The following is an 18,225-nucleotide window of genomic DNA, read 5'->3' on the forward strand; positions in this document are numbered from 1 at the left end:
AATGCCCTTTTTATTGAGGGGCACAGATCTCAGAGGCGAGTCTGACAGCAGGTTCAAGTAGGAGAAATCAATTAAGGTAAACCACTTTCCACTCTAGTTTTTAAACCATTCAAAAAGCCATGTGGGTGATAGAAAATAAAAGTTTTTTAGTTTCTTAATTGCGAAAGTTCCCCACCCAAAACAGCTTAAGAGAAGGTTAATTACGGCGACATGGTAAAGAAACCCCAACCTTCTCAAATGCCTCCTGGAGAAGCTGATGTGAATTTAATAGGATTTTAATCCAGAGAGTCTTTTGAATACTTGAGGTCTATTCTCCTGCTACCCTCTTTCCTGATGACTTCAAATCCTTCTTCAACCCAACATGAAAGAGCATTAATATCTTTCATCGATCAATCTACTAATCCTTTTACCTTTCCCTTTGAGTCGACTGCATGACATTACATTTAGTGGGGGTTAGAAAATTCCTATATGGAGACAGATTGCAGCCAGGAGAAGCGGACAGACACAATGTCTTGGGTAGACAGAGTTACAGGAACATCACCATTTGAGAAATATGTTTGCAGTTATTTTCCAAGAGCGGATAAATATCTGTTGGGTTTTGTTTAATTTATGGTGATTATAAGGGAAAGAAAAGTGGACTCAAATTACCAGAACAACTACTGGTTCTGTGGAAAGCAGAAAGACCTATCTGCGTGTCTGTCTATCTATCTATCTATCTATCTATCTATCTATCTATCTATCTATCTATCTATCTATCTATCTGTCTATCTACGTTGCCTGGGGACACTTATGATTGCTATGAGAAGACAAAAGCAACATCATTATAGTCATTCCTTCCCTCTTATTGCCCCTCCTTGCCTTCTTGAGTTTTTTCTGCTTCAACATTTCTGACCTGAAGAACAGTGCTGAGTCAAGCTGACATTTCAGATCAATTGGGGTTGAAGGGAGGATAGGATTCCTTAGAGGGCTCTGAAAAGCCCCTGGGATTGTGGGCAAGATAGTACATGGGTGTGCATGCATATTTTTTAGGAGACAAGATTTTTCAAAGGGGCTATGGTTCCCAAAGAGTTAAGAATTTTTAGAGAGAAGCTGCTTAGGGCTGGAAGGGAATTCATATGGTTAGAGTTTTTCTCCACTCCCACCACCTAAGCGTTTCTTTCCTCTCTCCTTTCGTCTGCTTGGCTTTTCTGTCTCCACCTTCTCACTGCCCTCTTCTCAGTTCTAAACCTGCTCCCGTGCATTTCACTTTGTGCATTCCATGGGTGCCTTTCACAGCTGTAGATATATGTGGCTCTTTGTCTGCAGGAGACCAAGTATCTGCATGTTTGCAAAAACACAGGATTGACTGCCTTTTTCAGTCTTTACCTGGATGCTTGCTGGATGTGCTGATGTAGCACTAAGTCCTGGCAGCTGGGGAGGTCACTCGTTTCAGCAGACTGCCTCACTGAGACAAGCAGACTCCAGCTGAGAGGATCAGCCCATACAGGGGGAGCTGACACCAACCCAGGAACGGGAAGCAGAGTCTCTTCATATCCTTGGTAGACTGTCTTCTCCCTGCGGTCAGTCACAGGCAGCTCTCTTCATTGGCAAAGGAAGATCCTGAGCAAATGCTATTTCTGTAGCCCATCTAGTTTGCCAGGTCACAGAGCTTCAAGCTCAGGAAGATTAAAAAATTATAAGGAGGCTCTCATTCTAAGAGGAATCCCTCACTGGTATGCCACATCCACTGTTTTCCAAATTCTTTCACATTAGGTTGTCTCATTTAAGCTTTGCAACAACCAACTCTGACAGCTAAAGCAAACATAGCTAAAGCAAACATTCTTGTTTTCAATATTAGAAAACAAGTCAGAAAGGTATAATTAAAAGATTGCATGGATTTTGCAGTTCAATTCTTGGACTGTAGCTGTTTGGCCAAGTTGCTGTCCCTCTTTAGGCCTCAATATTTTCATCTGCAAATGAAGAAATCCAGGTACCAGTGTGGTTGTGTGGATTATATGATATAATTTGCATAAAGTGGCCCTAGCATGTAGGGCCCATGCAAAAGGTTACAAGTAAACTTACCCTTAAGTCTCTCATAAGGATACACACACAATGAATCTTAGGGTTGAGCATGTCCAAACTCCCAAAACTCTTGATGTCTGATAAACAAAGGCAACCGTGAAATGCTATTTGGGTCAGTCCAAAAGATAGTGAAAGGTAGAAAAAAATTAGACAGGGAATACATTTTCTCTGTGTGACCGGTGTGTGCTCTCAGTTGAAGAAGGAAGTAAAAGGATATGGAATGACCGTAACTAAATGTCACTGCCATCATGCTGGATTGAGGGGGTATTGTCGTGATGCACTAAGGGCCATGAATTTGGAGTCAAGAGCCAGGATTTGGGTCTCCATCTTGTACACTACCAGCTAGGTTTGAATTCCATCTGACACCCTTCCAGATGGATGACCCCTTGTCCTTAATCTGTGAAACGGAGCAAAGACCCACTCTCCCAATTCCTGTGATTCCTTGAGGGGATTATGTGGAGTACCCTGTGCATTAGGGTGCTTAAAGATCAAGTTGAACTTGCTTGAGTTGAGTAGGCCCTTGATCTTAGACATCCTTAAGCTTCAATAGGGAGAGCTCTCTATGATTTATAACCCCAGCCAATAGCAGGTTACTTGTCACCACCAGTTCCATGGACATAGACACTGACCAGGCCAATAATAATATATAAGGAATTGGTTGCAGCCACCACCTCAATGAAGCCAGGCTTACCTAGCAGCCACGGAGACAACTTCATGTGTGGGATTGTATGATGGGCCCTGTGAATGATCTCACATTTCCAAATACTTTTTGTGCTTAACATCATCCACTTGGTGCTATATTGCACATGGCACTGGCATATGAGATAGAAGGTCACCTTTTCATGCAGCTTTTCTTTCTCCTTCCCTTCTTTCTTCCTCTTTCCTTCCCTACTTCCACCATCCTCTTTCCTCCTTGCTTCCTTCTTTCTTCTTTCCCTTTTCTTTTCTCTTCTTCCTTTCCTTGTACCATTCTGACAATACTCAAAACCAATAGCCTCTTTTATTTTTCATCCTCTTTGACATTTTTGTAGCATCTGACACAAATATCCCCCAGGAATTCTCTCTTTCCTTAGCATTTTATGAATTATGTGGCCCTTACCTTTTAAAAATCTTGACTGTTGGAATTTTCTTCCTTCTCTTACTACTACTTCTCAAACAGCACAGAGTCAGCGTTGCCAAATTCCTCTCTCACTCACATCTATCTCCTAATTCAGTTATCATTTATGCTACCGATATTGATTGAGTGCCCACTCGGTGTCAGTCACATGATAGGATGCAATAGTGAAAAAGACAGACATGGTGCCTAGACCCATGCATTGTATAATCTAGTAGGTTGTGGCTACATGGCATAATACATGGCAGTGATAGAGAAGGTGGCATGCCTCAGGAGTAGTCTTAGGAGGTGCACTGAGGCACTGAGTCCAGGCGTGGGTTCAGTTGATGAGAAGAAGGGGAGCAGGGCCAAATAAGTGCTCCTGGAGTGACACAGCCAATACATGGAGGAGGCTTTAGGTGTCTTCTGTTAGGCCCAATGTTGGCTGACCATAACTAGAGTTGTCAGTGACAGGCAACCAGATCTCAATTCAATGGTGAGCTCTCAGAAGACAGAATTGGATATTTGGGGATATAGGGGCCAACCTGCCAATGGATAATGTTTATGAGATACATAGTATCTTAAAAATGATATTGGGAGGGTAGTTGTAATTTAGGGGGTGGTTGGAATAAATGGCCCTACAGGTTATTTTATTTATTCATAATTTCACTCATATCTATTCACTCACTCCCTCTGCTTATTAAGCACAATTTCACCCTTCATGTGTGAGATCCCTTTTAGTCATCTAGTTCGGGGATTCTTATTTTTCCATGTGAACAGAGAGAACAGATGCTTTGCCCTAAAACCACTACTCCTGACTTCTGACCACTGCTGTCTCCAGGAGGCAGAGAGTAATAGCTGGGCACCATCAGCCAGCCTTTGGCTCATCATTCTTGCCAAGAGCTTCCTGAAGAGCATTCCTTCTCCAGAAAGAAAGTAGAAGCTACTTAAAAGAGAAAAACAAAACCCTTAAAAGTCTTGCTCCTGCAGGACGTTGGCAAGCCGTCTCTTCTTCCTTTGTGGGAGCTGTGGAGATCAGCACGCAGCAACTGCTTCTCTGCGCGGCTGGAGGCCACTGCCTAAAAGGAGACATCCGGGAGCCTGGGAGGGGGTGGTGAAAACAGCCTTCTATTTCACACCCAAGAAACCAGGATTTATTGCTCTCTCTGAGACAGGCTGGAGGCAAGCCTGGGTGCCTTGCCGGCTAACCCCTGGGGCTGGTGAATGTCGGGTGGAGGGAGGGGGTAAGATTGGACTCAGCCTGCACCTTGAGCTGCTGTAAATTGAATGGGCCTCCTCTGACCCACTGGCCAGGAAGCAGGTTCTGGCCAGGCCTGGGGGGTCTTTTGCTCAGTGACGCTCCTGAGCCAGCCGCCCCTTGGCGTCCTGGCTAAGCATTTGACCCCGACTTAATGGGACCACTACGTGGGTGTCCAGGGCCAGCTCTCCAGCGGGCTGCTTCCTTTGGAGCCAAATCAATATTTATTAATGATCTGCCCCCACCGGGTGCCTCCGCTCCACAGAGGGCCTCTGTTGCCCCAGCCTGCCCAAGTCATTCATTAACCGTGAAGCCCAGCCGCCCACCCGAGAGGCTGTTGAGGGGCTCACAGAGGCCAGCCCACCGGCCGAGGTATTTGGCAAGGCCATTAATGAGCTAATCTGATTTAACTTTTCAAAACAGAGGTCTGGGTCGCTGGGGTCAGTCTCTATTTCCAGCTTTGTGAGAGAGACTGGGTGGGGGAAGGGACCTGCAGCCTTCAGTAAAGAAAAGAAGGGGTATGGGAAGGAGAACTTACATTAAAAAGAGACTATCCCTAAATCCAGGGATGCTTAGGATGGGGCAGGCCCAAGGCTGTCCTAGGGATCTTCTTCGAGCACCTTTAGAGATCTACTTTAGTTTGTCACACTTCCTTTCCTTCTCAAGGTGGGAGAAAATGAATCTAAAATTTAAAAGCACTCCTTCACCACCACCACCACCACACCATTATTCAAAGCCTAGCATTGCTTTTTGGTGAAGTGCATTGGCTGCAGAATTGTCCTTTCAGCTCAGCTAGCTTAGTGATCTTGAGCAAATCACTTTATCTCTCTGAGCCTGTTTGCTCATCAGGGAACAGCAATAATGTCTATCACCTAGGACTGTTTTGAGAATTAAAGGAGATGATGAAAGTAAAGCACTTAGCACAGTATCTGGTGCATAATAAGCTCTCAAGAAAATGTAACTTTAGAGGAAAAAGGGTAGCCCTACCTTTTTGCCTGAGAAAAATCAGAAAAGCCCAGGTGCAGAGGTTAGAGACACAAGTACAGACTGGCTTGGCCTCTAGTGGCCTCTGAGATCACTATCTTAGTCAGACAAGCAACTCTGGAGTTTATTATGAGGCTCAGGTGCAAGGACTAATGTCACAGGTGCACCTGTTTTGGGTCAGTTTCTTCCCACTCCAAAGAAGGAGGCGGGCAAGGGCTCAGCACCTTGCCCATTTCACAGATGCAAAGCCAGAGACTCAGGAATTAAGTAGTTTGCTCAGACTCCCATGTTGTGTGGGTGGGAAAGATGAGACTTGAACTAGACCTGCTGGCTTCAAGCCCAGGATGTGCACACCCTTCACACAATGTAGAGAGTCAGTACATGTGTCAAGGCTTGGCACTGAGTTTGTCTGGGGTCCTCTGTGGTCTCTCCTGAGGTCTTTGCACTGCCTGTTTCACAACTCTGCAAGATGGGAAGTGAGCCACATCAGGGATCGATCCCCAGTCCCCAACACCCAGCACCCAGGTGCCTCTCCCCGGTCTCGTTCCTCAGGCTTTGTCCCTACTCTCCAACATGATAGCTGGTGAATTTCTCTTAATGGTTAGGCCTGACCTGGGTCCTCATCCTACCATAGAAGACACATAGACTGTACCCAAGGGCATTAACTTCACCTGAGGGAATAGATCAAAGATGGGGCTGGGCTGCTGCCTGGAGGAAGTGAGCACCAGGGCTTCTCACCCTTTCTCACTTGCCCTTCTATAATGATAATAATACCACTACCAGATACTTATAAGCACTTGCTGTGTGCCAGACACCATTCTAAGCACTCCCTATACATGAGTTCATTTTAATCCTCCCATCAACCCTCTGAAGGACGTACTGTTATTATAGCTATTTCGTAAATGGGAAACTAGGGAACAGAGGGATTAAGTAATTCGCACAAAGTTCCAAAGTTGAGATTGGAGCTAGATTGGAGCTAGGCGGTCTGGCTGCAAAGTGTGTATGAAGAGCCCCCAGGCTTTGCCACTTCTCCAGCCTGGCTGTGTTTTGGACCTTTTCTTGATGATGGTGGGGTCCCAAAGCCACCAAAGGCCCCTGGACTCAGGTGAGCACCCTGCAGCTTTGCAGTGCTACCTTGGGGTCCCTCACAGCCTCTGTGACAAGGTGCAGAGCTCAAAGGTCTGGGATGTGGCGAGCTGTTTTGATCTTTGTCTTCTTTTTACAGAGACTTGAATCATCTGAGTCTTAGCAAATTTTCTCAAGTTCTTCAAATTTTTTGGTTTTGTTTTGTTTTATTTTGTTTTGTTGCTCCGACCAAGAGAGCTGAACGAAGCCAGGTAGCCCAGGAAGAATTTTCCTTTGGATAAGGGAAAAAAAAAAAAAAAGTCACCCGGAGCTGGAAATACACTGGTTCTGCTGCCCTCTGGCGTTCGCTGGGCGCCAGCCAGCCCACACAGCCCCAAGTCAAGGTGGTACACCCTAGCTTAGGTTTATGGGGAAGAACGTTGTTTCTTTGGTGGGAGGAGAAAGGGAAATGAGGCAGTGCATTTGGGAACCGAACAAATGTAGTGACTGTATTTCTGAAAAATAAATGAGGTTGACACATTGATTGAAGTGAAGCTGACTTTTCAAGTATCCTCTGGCCAGTCTCAGCCCTTCAGAGGATCCCACGGGTCTCGGAATAAGAAACTCAAAAGGGTGTGACGCGCAGATGAATCTAATACCCACATGTCACACAAACTGAAGGCCGAGATTAGAAACCTCCTAATATCAAAGCTGGACAGAGAACCAGCTTCCTGATCCCAATCTCTGTTCTTTCCTCCTCCCTCCTCCTCCTTTAATCATCATCATTAAAATCATTGTCATATTAATGGTTAACACTGATAAAGCACTTATTATGGGCCCCTGTGCTAAGATGTGTCATATTGCTGCAGCATTTAATTCATCCAATAATATGGAAAGAGCATTTTAATTCATTTTGTGAATAGGGAAACTAAGACTCCAGGAGATAAGACACTGGCCACTTGCACAACAAAATAAGTGGCAGAGACTTTCGAGGCTTGCTGGAAAACTTTCCACTCTGCTCTCTGCTATGATAAGCTAAGGACAGAGTAGAAAAAATTATATATATATATATGTGTGTGTGTGTGTGTATATATATGTATATGCATATATATACACATACATATATAGTATGTGTGATATGTGTGTGTGTTTATATACATACACACACATATGTAACTCACAGCTGAGCAGTAATACTATCTACTATGTGCCGGTATTGTTTTCCATAAATCATGCATATTAACTCATTTGACATCATGTTGTTCTTATAAAGCAATATTTTCTAGTACTACTATTATCACCATTTCAAAGATAGGAAGAGTGAGGCACAAAGGGATTTAATAACTTTTCCTGGGCTCATAGATAGTAAACGCAGAGATAAGATTCAAACCTGGGCTGTCTGGCTGTTGTAAGACTCTTAACCATTGCTGGACTGACTATTCATGACACAAATAGGAAACCAACTCTGGACTAGGGCCAGATCCTGACTATCCCAGACTTCATTGAGCCATGCCAAGGCAATGTCAAGTCACCAGGGTCTTCCCTCTGGGGTCTAGAGGCAGAGGATGTCATAGTAAATAGCATGTTGCCTTTAACATCAAAAAGACAAGAGGTAAGTGTTGGCAAGGGTGTGGAGAAGAGGGAACCCTTGTACTCTGCTGGTGGGGATGTAAGTTGGCACAGCTATTATGGAAAACAGCATGAAAGTCCCTCACAAATGTAAAATATAAATACCATACTTTCCAGAAATCCCACGTCTGAGTATATATTCAAAGGAAATGAAATCAGTATGTCGAAGAGATGTCTGCGCCCCTTTTTCATTGCAGTATTATTCACAACAGCCAAGGGAAACAACCTACATATCTATCAATATGTGTCTATCAAGGTGGATGAATGAAGAAAATGTGATACCCCCAAACACACACACACACAATGGAATATTATTCAGCCATAAAAAAGAAATCTTGTCATTTGGGACAACATGGGTGAATCCGAAGGGCGTTATGCCAAGTGAAATAAGCCAGACACAGAAAGACAAATACTACATGATATCACACATATCCAATTCAAAACGTGTTGAATTTATAGAAGCAGAGAGTAGAATGTTGGTTGCCAGGGGGTAGGGTGATGAGAGAAATTGGGAGATGGTCAAGGATACAAAGTTTCAGTCATAAGATGAGCAAGTGTTGGGGGTCAAATGTATGGCATGGTGACTATTGTTAATCACACTTTACTGTGTGCTTGAAATTTGCTCAGAGAGATCTGAAGTGTCCTGGTTCCACTCCATCCCCACACAGGAAAAATGACTACATGAGATGATTAATATGTTCATTAACTTGATCATGGTAACCATGATGCATGCATGTATTAAATAATTACATTGTATTTATAATTTTATAATATAAATATATATATAAGTGTTACATAAAATATATGCAATAGGCCAGGGGCGGTGACTCACACCTGTAATCCCAGAACTTTGGGAGGCCGAGGCGGGCGGATCATGAGGTCAGGAGTTCCAGACCAGCCTGGCCAATGTGGTGAAATCCTGTCTCTACTAAAAATGCAAAAATTAGCGGGGTGTGGTGGCACGTGCCTGTAGTCCCAGCTACTTGGGAGGCTGAGGCAGGAAAATTGCTTGAACCCAGGAGGCATAGGTTGCAGTGAGCCAAGACTGTGCCACTGCACTCCAGCCTGGGCGACAGAGGAAGACTCCGTTTCAAATAAATAAATATTAAAATATATGCAATATATACAAATATAATTGTGTGTATACATGTAAATTTTACAATTGTATGCAATTTTATACAATTGTAATTTTATATTATAAAAATATATACATTTTTTATTGTTCCATTATACCCCAATAAAGATGGAATTTTTAAAAAAGAATTTAAAAGAGAGCATTCCCATAACTTTCCATTTCCTTATGCTTCTTTATTCTTCTTCTTCAAGAATTTCCTTACATCGTCACGTATTTACATTTACTTATTTCGTGTTGCCCCTGCCAGAACGTAAGCACCACAAGGATGAAGACTCCCTTGTATGCACCCCCTAGTGCTTTGTGCTTGGTATGCAGGAGGTGCACAGTACATATTTGTGGAATCTCCTTTGGTGATTCTAAGGGTCCCCTAAGTAAGAAGGGGGTGCAGCAAGAAAGGACTTGTCCTGCCTTATTTCTGGGGCCAGCAGTTACTGACAGAATTATGAATGATTCCCAGGCAAAAGAGAAATGATGAATGAATGGAGACAGGCTACCTCCACAGTGCGGAGATGGGGTTATCCGTGGTGCTGAACACAGAGGAGAGAAGTTAGGCCCCCTTGTCCAGGTGGGTGCCAGTCATTGAAACCCCGCAGTGGAAATGTCCTGGAGAAACAAGAAAGATCTTAAAGAAGATCCTGAGCCCTGGATGACTCTGAAGTGCTGATTCCTTTCTCAAGGCCTTGCAAACCTGGGTGGGAAAAACCCCCATTCTTGGCACTGACAACAGAGGTTCAGTGTGCAATACAAATGCTGGACCCACAGAGGAAGGAGAGCTTGGGGAGGAGTGTAGGTGACAAGGTGGGAAGCCACGTTCCTCACCAAGTGAGCAGAGCATGGTATTGAGTCACCCGAGACTCCAAAGTTTCAGCAGTTGGGACCAAGGAGGTCTATCAAGAGACTTGCCCTCACTGTTCCTCAGTTTCTTCATCTGTAGAATGGGATAATAATAATACCTACCTCAAAGGACTGTTGCAGAAATTGAAGGGGGTAGCATATGTGAGATGTTTAGGGCAGTGTCTGATACACAGCAAGTACTACAGAAGTGTTACCTGGAACGATGGCTGCAGCATCTGCTTCTGTTCCTGCTGTCCATAGGGAGCCAATCTGGAAAAGAGGGCTGGGCTTTAGGGCCATGGAAACCTCTGGGCAGGAAATCTGGCTTCAGAACCAGCCCTCCTTATCAGTATGCTCTGCCACCTTCCCATGAGTGGCAGGATGGATTGGAGATCAAGACCAGAAGCCAGAGAGTCAGCTGGACCTGTATTTGAATCCTGACTCCACTGTTTCTTAGCAATGTGTGTATTTGGGTTTGCACTAAACCTCTCTGTACCTCAATGTCCTCGTCTTTAAAATGGGAATATTAATAGTACCCAGCTCACAGGTAAAATATTTAGAACACCATTCTGTGTTAGTTTTATTGCTAACATGGGTGGTAGAGAGCCTAGGCTCCTCAGCTCTGCAGAAACCAGGGTCTAAATGGACCTTGATGAACTGCTGGAATCAGCTCTCCTTGTTTTGCTGGAATGCAGCTGCTGCTCCTCCGGAGGCTCCTGTTTAGATCATGGATGGAATTTCCCAAGATTGGCCACTAGATGGCACGCATGCTCTTTCCTGTCCCATCTAAGTAGGTCAGAATCATGAATAATGGGTATCAGATGGAAAGTCGTGTTTTATGTGCCAGACGCTGAGCGGCGCCCTTTGCCTGTTTTCTCATCACTGCCCACAGCAGTCCTCAGATTCAAAGAGCTACTCCACCAGAAATGCTACACCAGAAGTGCCTGGCACATGGGAAGGCTTCAAAAACACATTTGCGATTCTTCCTACAGTTGTGTATCCCAGCTGTTTTATTCCTCCTCCTCCCGGAGGAGGAACTGAGACACAGAGAAGATAAGTAGGCAGATGGAGCCCGGGTTCTAAGCCAGACCGGATGCTGATTGGAAGTTCAGCATCTTCCCCTCAACCTCATTTCAGGGGAAGTTTGGAAGCCTTGTGCTCACTTCAGGGTTCCCACCACATCTATTTTGGCTCTCTGGATTCTTTTTGAATCTACCATTTTCTTACTTCTGGTGTGATCTTAAACCAGCTATTTAAAATTTTAGAGCCTCAGTTTCTTACCCGCGCAAGAGGGGTTATCATGCCTTCCTTATTTTGGAGGTACCTCAGAAATAGCAACTGTACTAAAGCAGGCACTCTGGATGGTGGTTACTGCTGTCAATACCTTAAATGTTAACATAACCAGGGTGAATCCATTAGTTCCTTCCTTCCCTCCTTTCTTCCCTCCCTTTCTTCCTTCCTTCCTTATCTTTTCTCCCTCCTTTCTATCCTTTTCTTCCCTCCTTCTCTTCCCTCTTCCTTCCTTCCTTCTTTTTCTCTTTATGCCTGGTACAACAAAGTACCCATGGTTTCTGCCCTCATGAAACTTACAGTCCAAAATGCCCTTGTCTCTGTTCATTCCTGGGAAATTTTCACCTGCAATGTGTCTTGTTTCCTGTAACCTACAGTGACGTCGGTGCTGCCACCTGCCCTTCTCCCTGGGCCCCTCTCTCTGCAAGACCCAGGTGTTGTAGTTCACCCTACTCAAGCCCAACCCCTTCCCCACTACACTGGCTCAGAAGCAAGCCTGAAATCCTTTAGGTGCTGCAAGGCATCTTCATATCCCAACTACCTGACTCCCTTCGCTCTGCATCACAATGGCTTTCTAACTGGCTTTGCAATCAAAAGATTTTGCTGCAGTGCCTGGGGCCTTTGGGAGGGAAACACATAATGGGAAGATGGGATCTCATGAACTTGTTTACAGTAGAACAGTCTGGTTTTATATAATTTATATTTTGGGCCTATATGTAATATTCTGCTGCGAATGGCCGGACACAGTGGCTCATGCCTGTAATCCCAGCACTTTGGAAGTCCAAGGGGGTGGGTCACCTGAGGTCAAAAGTTCGAGACCAGCCCAGCCAACATGGTGAAACTCTGCCTCTACCAAAACTATAAAAATTAGCCAGGCATGGTGGCGTGCACCTGTAATCCCAGTTATTCGGGAGACTGAGGCAGGAGAGTAGCTTGAACCCAGGAGGCAGAGGTTGCAGTGAGCTGAGATCACGTGCCACTGTACTCCAGCCTGGGTGACAGAGGGGAAAAAAAAATTCTGCTACTAAAGAAAACCATCAAAGAAAACTACCATGACGGGTGGGAGGGAGATGAATTTTGAGATAATTCAGAGAACATCTCCATGAAAGATAATGTATTTGGGAATGGGTTTTAAAACTGGTTTCTAAGGAAAACGGAGTTTAACTTTTGAATGATAGTAATTTGGGGGTTATCTGGAAGCCAGCCCACTTGCCATCACCATTGACTGGGATCCCCACTTCTGATCTCAGCGAGGTCTTTAGCCATGTCCTGCCAATCTGCATTCAGGACTTTGCCTTCTCTGTGTTTCAGTGCCCTGGTTCCCAAGAACCATTCAAGAACTGGACAGATTTGCCAATCAGATTCTCAGCTATGGAGCGGAACTGGATGCTGACCACCCTGTGAGTCCATGGCCCATAGGTTGAGATTCTTTCAGTGCCTCTCCTCCACTTCCCTCCCCTCCTCCTACCTCCTCCACTTGGAGCAATGTGCTTGTTCACTTGTTCGACAAACACTTATTGTGTTCCTATTTACACGAGGGCTGGGAAAAATTAGCAAGACATTATTGTCATCATCATTATCATGGTCATTATTATTGTAGGAGCAAATATAAATCACTGTCCAGAAACTATTGTCTCTATATACTAGATCTGTGTGTGCACACACACACACATAGATGCAAATCATCATTGCTTCTGCCTGTGTACATCTATGGAGGTTTAAATCAAGTGCTTGGTAAACAGCAACCTGTACTAACAACTCTGCCACCTGCAGGGGGCAGGGGGGAGTGGCGACATTGAAACTGGATCTTAAAAACTGAGCGGGAAATGTTGGTCAGATAAGGAACAGAGAGGGCTTATGGCTGAAAGAACAGTGTGTGAGATACCAAGAGTCCTGGAAGCATCCACAATATTGTAGGAATGACTGGTTGGTGCATTAAGTATGAGAATGAGAGATGCGGTTGGGGCAGTGGGTTGGGATCAGACTGTAAAAGGTCTGATGGACCAGAAAGAGGAACACGGACTGGGCCTGTGCCTTGAGGCCATGGAGGCAGGTCCTTTAATGGTTTTTGAGTAGAGGACTGGGTAGGGGAAATTTCATCGTTCCCTCTACTCTGGGGCAGAGGGTCTGGGAAGGAACAGCCCAGGCTGCGGTGGCTCGGGGCCAGGTCTCACAGCCTCCTTTGGTGGGAAGGGTCACCGTCCTGTTGCCTGCCCTTTATTCTCTGCCAGGCAAATGACTCCTTAATCTTTAAATGACTTGCAGCCATTTACATTGGTGAAGGTTTAGCAGAACCCAGAGGAAGCGTCTACACTTCCACAGGAATCTGTTTTCTCCTCACATTTATGTGGGTCTTTACAATCAGCAAAAGATGTTCGCAAAGGCCTTTTTCAGGAGGCAAAGCAGATGCTTCCATCTTACAGAACTAGTGAGGCCTGAGGAGCCTGATGACTTTTCTAAGGCCCTGTGCTATACTGTGAATCCTGAGAGCTCATGGTGCCTGGAGACAAAGGCCTGGCTAGTGGCAGAAATCCAGGCTCTTTTACAGATGCCAAAGGCGAACGATTTCAGGGGCAGGCTGGCCTTTTGAAATATGAATGATTGATGCTTCTTCTAATTCAAATTGTAAAACCCATTATAGTGGGCTTGAAAACACAGAAGAACATGAGGAGGAAAATGAAAAGCGACCATAATTTTAGTTATTTCTGTTTTTCTCTCTGGCCTAGTCTGCATTTTTTAAATAATGAGAAAGCATATATAAACAGAAACAAAGGTGAATTTCCTCCCATCTCCCAGACTTCAAAAGAGAAAAAAAAAATCACCCATTATCACACTATTCTAAAATAATCAATAAATCAATATTAATATTTGGGTGCGCCTCCATCCTTCCTCCTTTCTCTCTGTCTCTCTCTCTCTCTCTCTCTAAAAATATATATATATATATGCACACAATTTTGTGTGTGTGTGTGTGTGTATACGTGCCACAACTTACTAACTAGCACCCAATTGCAAACGTATAGGAAGTTTGAGTCTCGCCTGTGCATGTTCATGTGAACTTCCAATGGCTTCCTTGAATATTAGCTGTGAAATTAAACTAAGTTATATTTAAACTAAGGATAGGAATTACATTTAAGGCTCTTAGTATATATTACTTAAATACTCTCCCTCTCCGAAAACTAAAGGTAAATGTGGGGACTTTTGGCCCCCATTCCATCCTCCTGTATACTATGTAGCCTACTCCCAGGAGCCCTGGGGTGCCAAGGTTGCTCACGTGGGACTCTGCTTTGTGTACCCATTCAACATGTCTCTGTCTGGGGCCTCTTAGCCATCAACTCTGTCCGCAAAGCATCTCCAAAGATACCGGTTCTCAGAAAAGCTATCTGTTCACCTCTGACCCCATCCAAGGGGTCTGTCCAGCAGGGCATTATTCTCCTCTTACCAAACTCCTGTCTTCCTGCCCCAAACCGGCATTTTTCCCATTGGTCTCACTCCCTTTTCATTTGGGGCAGTGGAAGACGCCAATACAAAAAGATTGACATTTTTCTCTCTGTATCCTCATGTCCCCTCCAAAGCTGCTGGCACTGGCGTTAAAAGTCTCTGGAATTCATTGGGCTTTAAAAGCCACGTCTTTGACTCCCTGCCCTCTCAATGTTATGAATTTTATTTTAAAAATACAACATATCAGGTACACAGTTCCCTGAAGACGAGGCGCCAGGCTCTCTCTGTTCCTTTGGTTTCTCATCAGATCCCAGGGAGGTGGGCCAAGGACAAAGCAAACCCTCCAGCGTGCTTTCCCAGAGACCCCGGGGCCCACATGCCTGGCCTCAGTGTGTGACTGCAAACAGAAACCAGCACAAGGAGTGGCGCAGGCAGCGGGTGTTCTTCTCCAAAGGACCCTCTGTTCTCTCTGTCCCATTGCATCCTGTGTAATCTCTTTGTCCCTGAACCCGGCCCTTGGCAGTATGCATGGATGTGTGACCCAATATCTCTCATCAGGTCCTGCTTTGAAAAATGAAGTAAAGGAAGGATTGTTTCCAAGATAGAGGGAAAACGGCCTCTGCCTTTCAGTTTTAACTAAGTGAGAAAATGAAATAGGAAAGCGAGATTCCCCAGTGACCATCTTGCCTCCTTTTCCCTTCTTTCCCAGTCTCCTTCCTTTCCCCTTTCCCACCTTGCTTGCTTTTTTCCACAAGCTTTTATTTAGCTAATGATATTAGGAGCTAATGCTTCTTCAGCATGGTCTATGTGCCAGGCACAATGCTAAATGCTTGGCATTCCTTTTTAAGTTTGAATATTATCACTGCCCTACGAGGGCTGTACACCTCATTTTCAGATGAGAAATCTCAGAGGGAGAGGGCCGTGTAGCATCACCTGTACGTGAACTATGTCTCAGGCCATATAAAAGACAGGGGGTTGAAGTGACGGATAAGACATGATCCCTGCCTCCCAGGGGGCCTGCAGTTGTACAGTACAGGGAGAAGGGGTGTTGATTGTTCTCAAAGCAGTGCAGGAGGGAGCTGGAATAGCAACTGTAAACTTGACAGGCAGAATCTAACCGGTTCTACTTAATTTCCATTTCCAAAATATACTCCCCTTTCTGTCCATGTTGTTCCCTTTACCTAAGAAGTTTTCTCTTGTCAACCTACCTGTTCTTTCCCCACTTGAAAACCTCTATTCATCTAAGGTCTAAATCACATATGTTGCCTCCCTAAAGCCTTCTTCCTGTCTCTTCCCAGACTTAAGTTTTTCACACTGTTACTCTGTTACTATCTCAGAGATGGCAACTATCACATTGGGCTTTATGCTTTGGGTATAGAGTATCAGATCACAGTAGGTTTACTTCATGACTTATAACCTCATGGGAGGCACAAGATACTCTATGCAAGTGAAAGGGCCATATGCATGTTTCCCAAACTATAGTTTATGAAAAATATCCCATGATCAAAGAGAGAAACTCTGTATTCTATAACCCTGCTTCAAATATACAAATTCCATGATCTCATCAGAAACTTTGGAAAGTCCTGCAAAAATGAAACCCAGTCAATGTAATGTTTCCTTAAACGTATTTACCCATGGAACTCTTTTTAATGAAATGCCTAGCAACATCATCTTGAGTGGTAGTTTTCCATGGAATACAGTTTGGATAATAATTAGTCAAATAATAACTTTAAAAAGTGCATAAATGCCAGGTTTTGTGAGTCAGATAGCATGTGCTATCATTTCTAAGGTCACTGTGGACTGGAATGGTTAGGGAGGCCTTCTAGAAAGAGGAATATCTGAGTCTAGCCCTCCAGTAACCAGAGCAAGCTAACTGCTCGGCAAACAATCCCCAGATCTCCATGGCTAACCCAATAAAAGTTCACTTCCAATGTGGGTCAGTAAGGAAACTGCTCCACACGGTCTTTCAGAACCAAGGCTCCTTCCACCAATGGCTGTACCCTCCTTCAACTCCTTGGAGCCCACTCATTCTGCCAGTGGATGGGAGAAGAAAGAGTGAGAATTGCTTCTGGGAAGTTTTCATGGGCCATGTCTGGAGATGACTCACATCCCTTCAATCAAATTCCATTGAGTAGAGCTCAGTCACATGCCCATTACTAACTGCAAAGGAGATGGGGGAAAATAGTTTAACAATGTTCTCTGAACAAAGGAGAGAGGACAGATCTTGGGGAGCACTAGCAGCCTCTGCCACATAGACCCCAACTCCAGAGGTACCCATTCCAGTTTACCTGGCAGATGCACTGGAGTCTAGGCTACAGATCTGCAATAGCGGGGGCTTCTTAGTGAAGAAAATATCAGCCAACACAACTGTCCTTCTGTGTATATTTCTACTTCTTGACCCAAGTCTTTGGAACTGTTTTTGTTTGTTTGTTTGTTTGTGTGTTTGTTTGTTTTATGGAATTTCACTCTTGCTGCCCAGGCTGGAGTACAATGGTGCGATCTCAGCTCACTGCAACCTCCACCTCCTGGGTTCAAGTGATTCTCCTGCCTCAGCCTCCCGCATAGCTAGGATTACAGGTCTGTGCCACCACATCCAGCTAGTTTTTGTATTTTTAGTAAAGATAGGGTTTCATCATGTTGGCCAGACTGGTCTCAAACTCCTGTCCTCAGATGATCCGCTTGCCTCGGCCTCCCAAAGTGCTGGGATTATGGGCATGAGCCACCGCGCCAGGCCTGAAACTGCTTTTTAATCTTTCAAGGCGTGGACATCAAGTTTTCCTGCTCTCCCGTAGGAAATTTGTTCTCCAGCAAATTGTCCAAGGACAAGACTACGTTTTTCAATACTTTTCTCCTTTTCTTTTCCTTTTGCCCACCTAGTTTTCTCCACCTGAGACCCCATCAGAGTTAATTCTAAGAGTCAGTCATCTAGTTGAGTCATCAAAGACTTGTTGCATTCTTACTAAGTTGCTCTATCCAAGCATAATTTGCAAAAAGTTAAAAACATAACTGTCATGCAGGTATATGGTGAACACCTGTCAAAGATCCAGGTAGCTCATTATTGAGGGAACCAGCAAGATGACAAAGATAGGGCAGAAAAGATACAAGAGACCAAAGTACATGTGGTCATTGGAAAATAGAAAGCCAGAATAAGATCACAAAGATGGATGCACAAGTGATTAATGTTCCATAAGGCAATAAAGCCATAATCATGTGTCTTATCCTTTCTACTAGACAGAAACAACTTACAATTTGATCATCAAACGAATATTTTGCAACTTACTGATCTTCTAGGAAGCCAGTATCTACTTTGAAGTGGTTGTAACTTTATAAGTAGTAAATATATGTCCCCTTAGAGCACAGAGTGAGCTTGTGAGACAATGATCTCATATGACATTTAAAAGGCACATAGTAATTTGTTTGCCCTTTTTCCTAGGTTTT

At 44.4% G+C, this 18,225-nt stretch overlaps 1 protein-coding gene across 1 annotated transcript in view; it reads left to right on the forward strand.

Moving 5' to 3' along the window:
* Positions 1-18,225, forward strand: part of PAH (phenylalanine hydroxylase) — a 71,142-nt gene that overhangs the window by 26,183 nt on the left and 26,734 nt on the right. Inside the window, exon 4 of the mRNA XM_011968639.1 lies at positions 12,661-12,749. Within this exon, the coding sequence (XP_011824029.1) occupies positions 12,661-12,749 (89 nt within the window). The remainder of the gene's footprint in view (positions 1-12,660; positions 12,750-18,225) is intronic.

Source organism: Mandrillus leucophaeus, unplaced genomic scaffold (assembly GCF_000951045.1).
Source record: "Mandrillus leucophaeus isolate KB7577 unplaced genomic scaffold, Mleu.le_1.0 Scaffold852, whole genome shotgun sequence".
NCBI classification, from domain to species: Eukaryota; Metazoa; Chordata; class Mammalia; order Primates; family Cercopithecidae; genus Mandrillus; species Mandrillus leucophaeus.